The 7,192-nt window shown below is 42.9% G+C and overlaps 1 protein-coding gene across 3 annotated transcripts in view; it reads left to right on the top strand.

The window, feature by feature from the left end:
* LOC139366234 (phospholipid-transporting ATPase 11C-like) overlaps nt 1-5,165 on the top strand; it is a 69,568-nt gene extending 64,403 nt beyond the window's left edge. Inside the window, exons 28-30 of one of the 3 annotated variants that reach the window (XM_071103488.1) lie at nt 1,844-1,875; nt 2,250-4,175; nt 4,352-5,163. In XM_071103488.1, the coding sequence (XP_070959589.1) occupies nt 1,844-1,875; nt 2,250-2,286 (69 nt within the window). In that variant the 3' untranslated portion in view covers nt 2,287-4,175; nt 4,352-5,163. Of the gene's footprint in view, nt 1-1,843; nt 2,013-2,249; nt 4,176-4,351 lie in introns of those variants that run through there. The other 2 variants (XM_071103489.1, XM_071103491.1) reach the window with 2 other exon arrangements.
* The last annotated feature ends 2,027 nt before the right edge of the window (nt 5,166-7,192 follow it).

Raw genomic sequence — 7,192 nt, 5'->3', positions numbered from 1 at the left:
CCCTCAATCAAGCATTCTTCTGTCTCTTCTCTCCAAGTCTACCCCTCACTATTTAATTTTTTATTTTATTTAACTAGGCAAGTCAGTTAAGAACAAATTGTTATTTTCATTGACGGCCTAGGAACAGTGGGTTAACTGCCTTATTCAGGGGCAGAACCACATATTTTTACCTTGTCAGCTCAGGGATTTGATCTTGCAACCTTTTGGTTACTAGTCCAACGCTCTAACCACTAGGCTACCTGCCGCCCCTAACCTGATGTAGCAGGCGTAAAATAAACACAGACCGGACACGTAGGCACAATGGATTGTGATCATTGTAGTTAATTATCACGTTTTCTGCTCTAAACTATTTAGAATATTGGCTTGTTGGAAACTACAACGTCGCACAGTTTGGGCGTGATCACATTCATCTCTAGAGAAACTGCAAAATCTTGACATTGAGCTCACAGGAAACTTTTTTTTAAAACTGACATTAGTCAATTAGTTTGAAAACCAAAAAAGAACCAACATTTCAGATAATCGCTCAGCATGTCTGTCACCATATCTCTACCCAATTGAACACCTTATGGAAGATTCAGGAGCGGCGTCTGTGACCAGTGTTTTCCAACATCAACAGAACCTCAAATTATGGAATTTCTCATGGAAGAATGGTGTCCCATCCCTCCAATAGATTTTAAAGTGTCTGGAACTCTATGCCAGGGATGGAACTGTGTCAGGGTCTCAACGAGTTAGAATACACAAGGTGCCATTTCAAAATTGGTTGTGCATCAGCAGTAAGTCCCTGATTAGTCAGTCAGTTAGCCCATGTCAGCAATTTTTTTTGGGATTGCTAAATTAGTTTTGTGGCCAGCTACCTAAACTTGTTATCATGGTCGAATTACCTGCTGGGGGGGACCCCATTGATTTTGTTCGTCAGTCTCACTATGAAATAAGATTTTAAAACTGCTAACATTTCTCACTAAAATGTGATGCTCACAGTGGGGGTGTATGGATTTGGGGTCACAGACTCACGAGCAACCGCGACCCCTCATGATAAGTTGATATGTTTTTGTGTCCCCCGCTCCATGAAAGTTGCCCATCCCTGATCTGTGTCGAGGCACATTGAAGCTGTTCTGATGGCTCGTAGTGGCCCAATGCCCTATGAAGACACTATGGTGTGTCCTTTTAATTGTTGCAGTTACCTGTACATGCTGTACGTCCTTATGGACAAAGTTAACTCAAAAGATTTAGATTAACATTCAACTGACTGAATGTTAAAGGCGTCGCCAGGACAATGATGAATGCTCCTTTCAGCCTCCAAGTAGACAAACTGCTCATTGTGTCCTTGCATGTGCTCTTTTTAATGATTTCATGTTACCTTTTTGAAATAAAGTATCAAGTCTCCCGTGGATGGGGATTCGTCTGTGTCATCAGTTTGTGTGCATGTTAAAAGGGTGAATGTGAGTAAGTCTGTTTTTGTTTTTTCTTTCGGCTCCATATATGTAATTTAACATTGCAGACCTCGTCATCTGCCATTTTTATTTCTCCCCTCATGGCGTTGCCATTTGTGGTGGTTGTATTTTTAATTTTTTTACATGCAATAACATGCTTGTGTGTCACTGGCGCCTCGTGTTTTTTCATTTGCAAGTACTTCATTTTAAGTGGCGACTATCGAGCTTAGCTGACTGCATGCGTTATGCCATTGCTTTGCCAGGTATATTAAATGTTGCGCTTACTACGTCAACGAACTGACCTTCATCTGAGGGGCTGGGTTCCATTTATTGGAATGGCAGTGAAGTGTTAACACCAGGCTTTACGCTCCCATCCCTCATCTTCATTTAACCTGTTTATCTGTTCTTCCCAGCCTTCAGAGGACGGACTCCTACAGACATCCAGGTAAAACAAGGGGCTAATCTCGCATGTCTAACCCCTCGTTATTGCTCATGGTCATGGGTGTCTTGGGTTCCCCTCACTTCACCAGAATCCTGGTTGATGATCACGTTCAATCAGAGCAAACTACATTTAATGATAGATTCCAGCTGATCTCTGTTTTCAGGGGAGGTGTGTCCAATCAATGTTGTCTGGGGGTATGTTGTCAATTCTACCCGGGGGGGGGGGGGGGGGGCATCCTATCCTTTTCTTTTATTGCTGTCGGTGTCATGGTGTGGCTGGGTCTTGCCACCATCCAGTGGCTGGCAATTGGCAGGAGCAGGTTTCTGTTTATAGAGGTGGACTGACTTCTGTGTGCGTGTTTTGTATGTCCTCTCCAGATCGCTGCCGTCACGCCCTTGTCCTACAAGCACCTGAAGGAGCGGGAGTAAAGGGCACAAAGGAGGATCAACTACCCTGCGGCCAGCGTCTTTCAGGAGGCCATGGCACTCTGGCTGCCTGAACTTTTGCCTGATCTAAAAAGAAAATGGGAAAACAACGTAATAGAAATGATAAAAGACCCAGGGATGACTCCAGCAGTGTTTTGAGTACCACTGTTCCCCTGCTCCCTCCGCACTTCCTGTTTCCCTCTGCATGTCTGCAGTGCAGATTGCTGCACCACTGGCCCATGCAGCACAGGCCATTTTTACCACGTTTTAACTGGACTGTGAGTTTCCGGAGGTTATTTTTCTTTCCTATGAATACTACCGGGGGGGGGGGGGATGCGTACATGGCTGCCTTGTCAGAGGTACTTCTACGGTCGGCTGTGTTCTAACATGCAGCCACACCTCCACTGTCCCAGAATGATTCATCTGCATGAAACTAAGTAGGCCTCATGAATGCCACATTCCACTTGTTATTTATATTTTTTCTGCAAGGTTTGTATTTTTTTTTTAAAGCAAATGTCACTCACTTTCTGAAACAAAAATTCCACTGCGCCAGATCCAAATCATAGTTTATAAGTTGCATGATTCCAATCCAGTCAAGTCCAACGCAAAGAGAGCATATTCACTCAGTGCAGACTGCACTGAACACGGGTTACTGGAGATCTTCAAAATGTCCTTGAATACTGTGTTTAGAGCACAACCCCCTGCTGGGTTAAGTCTCTATTTTCCCATCTCCCCAAAGAGTGTGGTGAATCAAAATGACTGGTAATGAGTTGTGCTTGCCAACATTTCTACCTGGTTCGGTGTTTATTGCATGACTTGAATCTTCCCACCTTAAGGCCGGTGATCATTTAAGAAAATCCCAAATGTATTGAAAATTAATATATGTGCTGTATATCACTTAACCTGTTTGAATATCTAAAGCTTGATGCCAAAAATGTGTCTGAGCTGGGGAGATGCAAGTGTCATGCCCAGCGCCATCCAAATGATTGCAAACTATGTTGCTGAGAGAGAGAGTGTGTGTGTGCCCAGCAGCACAATTGTACTGGATGGGAATCATGGCCTCAAAGCAACCTGTGTGTGTTACATTGAGACACGTTTAACCAGAATACATGGATCTACCTTTGTACATTTAGCATGTGGTTGTCATGACCTGTCCTCTAAAGGACTTCAGGAGTTCTGTGGAGCGCACACACACATGCACTAAAAGCCTAACATTTGTGATACATGTCCTCTTACCAGTTAGTGTTTTTTGTCAAAGGTGGGCTGATGTTGGTGGGTAAAGATCCCAACTTCAGACTTCCTCTTTCTTGTCACCATAGGTAATGCCACTGTGAGGCTTTCTACCCACCTGCTACCATAGATGTTCATGGATCTCCATTTACTATGTCTGAGATGGGTTTCTTACAGAAAGATGGTTCTGACTTCTAGCGTTAGTGCTTCAGACATTCCATTTCTACATGCCATGATTTGAATCACTTTTAGACACTATATGGGAAGATGTTTTGGAACATGTGAAATATTTATTGTTCCGTGCAATTTTTACTCACAAATTGTATATTTTTATTATGTGAATCTTTTTTTGTTGTTGTAGCGAATGATCAGCTTCGTGCTTCTTCAATATGCCTGTGTTACTTCAGACCAGATGTGTGCCCAGTGCTAACCCATATCATCTGTATCTCTCTCACACACACGCACCCTGCAGGTATATCCTACCTTACACCTCTACTATATCCTCTCCCTCCACCGGTCTGGTAGCAGGTCAGATCACAGAGCACCGGTTAGATCAGTTCAGTCATATCCAGGCTAGGAATGGAGCTTCTTCTATGTTTGCCACAGAGGGATATGCCTGGGAGTAGGTGCCCTGTTGGCACCTCTTTAGTCTCTTACAAAATGCCATAATAGGTCATGTACAGCCCTCATGTAGCTATTGCAATATCTCCTCATATGATGATTAGCAACACTGATGGTTGTAGTTCCTAAGCTGAGTATCCTTAGTCCAGATGGGCTCCATTCCAGCTCCTTAGTGGTTGGAGATACTGTAATAGCTACATGAGGGCTGTACATGACCTGTGACATACTGAGCATGTGGCAGAATTCAAGACATGGCTCCCATGCCAAATGTGATTTACCGTACTTCCATCAACTTAATCTTTTTTTATTTTGACCTTTTATTTAACTAGGCAAGTCGGTTAAGAAAAAATTCTTATCTTCAATGACAGCTTAGGAACAGTGGGTTACCTGCCTGTATCACATACTGTACCATCTTGTGGAGGAGAAAATTATATATTTACCTTGACTTCAAGGGTCTAGAGTTTCCAGAGGGTTGTAATACGGGGAACTCTTTGTAACGTTTCCTTTTGAAACACTAAAGCTATGAGGAGTATGGACTGTGCTCAGACTAACGTGAAGATTCCGTTGAACCTTCACCTACCTGGGCTCTGTGTCCTAGGTCAGCGGGTAGGTGGAGGACTTTCTGTATGTTTTAAACAAAAACAAACCTTTAACATTACATCAGAGATGCTATTTTAAAATGCTTTTTAAAAAGTATTGGATACTCATGTTTTGCCTGACAAAATACGTAAAAAAATTGATTGTATTTTAAATGCAACCTTTTTCCAGCCAGTTTTGTAAGAATAATCAAAACGTCCAAAAAAAAGCACGAGAGGCTGGGTGAATGTGGAGAATGACCCTGTCCGTGGGTGACAGCTGTGGTGGGGTGCCTTAGGTTCAGACGGGCACAAAATGTGCACTTCACATCTGGCCCCTCAGTCTCCAGCCTCGGCACTCTGAACCTCCGATCTGAATGTACCACTTTAAGACCAGTATGTTCAACAGTTTTTCTGCAATAAAAACACTGTTTTGAAAACTTGTTCTGTTTTTATTAATGAATTTGTGGTATGTTAGTCATCTTGTGTATCAGCAAGCATACGAAGATGGGTCTGTTGGGGGGTTGTGCATGGCCAGACTAAGCAGATACTCTGTGGTAATGAGGTAGATGAGAGGCTTAACTGGAACAACCGTGCTGCGGCTGAAGGCTAGAGCCCCACGGTAGAGTTCAGACCACTGCCAACTGCACTCCGCCACTCAACCTGCCACCACAGCACATCCTCTGTGAGAAACCTACTCTGAGTTTTTTTTGTATAATTGCGTGTACTGTACTCTGTGGATCTGTGTACAATGTGTGCCTGAGTCCTGGTCGGTTGAGGGGAGATGTAGGGATGAGTGAAGCGCTGTCATTATGTGCACAATGACCCCTGTTCATGTTCCTGTGTCTTTTGTTTGAATGTGTGCACTTGCATGGGCAGAACAACTTGTTGGCTTAGAGCAAGGGAGAAAAATGTGCTGTTTACTATGCCTCGATTGACGTGTTAACGTGTAGCGCATAGTTCTGTGTGTGTATCAGAAGGTTAAGTAGGAGGGCGCATTAAAAGTATCAGGTTCCACCTCAAAAAGCACGAGAGAATTCGACATCCGTCATCTCAGATTGATCTGAAATTGTTTGTTAGATACAGATAAGATTAACATTCCTACAACATTATTTTGTTGAAATAGGGCATTATTTGATCTATGATAAATTAAGCTAATCTATTGCATCTGAAATCCTGCAATGCCCGCAAGGTCCCCCTGCTCAAGAAAGCGTTTATACATGCCCGTCTGAAGTTTGCCCATGAACATCTGAATGATTCAGAGGGCAACTGGGTGAAAGTGTTGTGGTCAGGCGAGACCAAAATGGAGCTCTTTGGCTCAACTCGCCGTGTTTGGAGGAGGAGGAATCCTGCCTATTGACCCCAAGAACACCATCCCCACCGTCAAACATGGAGGTGGAAACATTATGCTTTGGAGGTGTTTTTCTGCTAAAGGGACAGGACAACTTCACCGCATCAAAGGGACGATGGACGGAATGTACCGTCAAATCTTGGGTAAGAACCACCTTCCCTCAGCCAGGGCATTGAAAATGGGTCGTGGATGGGTATTCAGCATGACAATGACCCAAACCACACGACCAAGGCAACAAAGGAGTGGCTCATTAAGGTCCTGGAGTAGCCTAGACAGTCTCCAGACCTTAATCCCATAGAAAATCTGTGGAGGGAGCTGAAGGTTCGAGTTGCCAAACGTCAGCTTCGAAACCTTCATGACTTGGAGAAGATCTGCAAAGAGGAGTGGGACAAAATCCCTCCTGAAATGTGTGCAAACTTGGTGGCCAACTACAAGAAACGTCTGACCTCTATGGCAAAACCCTTGTTGGCAATCACAAAGTACTAAATCATGTTTTGTAGAGGGGTCAAATACTTATTTCCCTCATTAAAATGCAAATCAATTTATAACATTTTTGACATGTGTTTTTCTATATATTTTTTTGTTATTCTGTCTCTCACTGTTCAAATAAACCTACCATTACATTTATAGACGGATCATTTCTTTGTCATTGGGCAAACGTACAAAAGCAGCAGGGGATCAAATACTTTTTCCACTCACTGTAACATTGAGGGGGATTCTTAAAATGTATCACTTAATAGCAAGAACAGCACCATCTAGTGGTCAGAACTTGGTATGATCAGGATGTAGGATGGGACATTAACCTAAAAGCAATGACTAATTTCTCTGAACAGTGGGAAGAAAAAAACATCATGCAGAATACATTACATAGGATGAAGAAACAATGCTCTGAACCGCAGCTCCATACTACTTGTCAGCCATAGAGAACAGATACTCTATACTAGTTGTTGGGTTTGGTGTGGGGGTTCCGTGTGTGGTGTTTGACCATTTGTTTTGGATTCCTCATGTCTTACTCATTGTTAGAAAAAAGTTCAGTCCAAATCAGATGTAAGGTACTATATTTATTAAATTAGTCCATTACATTTAAAATGGCCAATTTGGTTACAATCAATTACCTT

This window comes from Oncorhynchus clarkii, chromosome 14, assembly GCF_045791955.1.
Source record: "Oncorhynchus clarkii lewisi isolate Uvic-CL-2024 chromosome 14, UVic_Ocla_1.0, whole genome shotgun sequence".
In the NCBI taxonomy this organism is placed as follows: Eukaryota; Metazoa; Chordata; class Actinopteri; order Salmoniformes; family Salmonidae; genus Oncorhynchus; species Oncorhynchus clarkii.
This window is presented reverse-complemented; position numbering and strand designations above follow the sequence as displayed.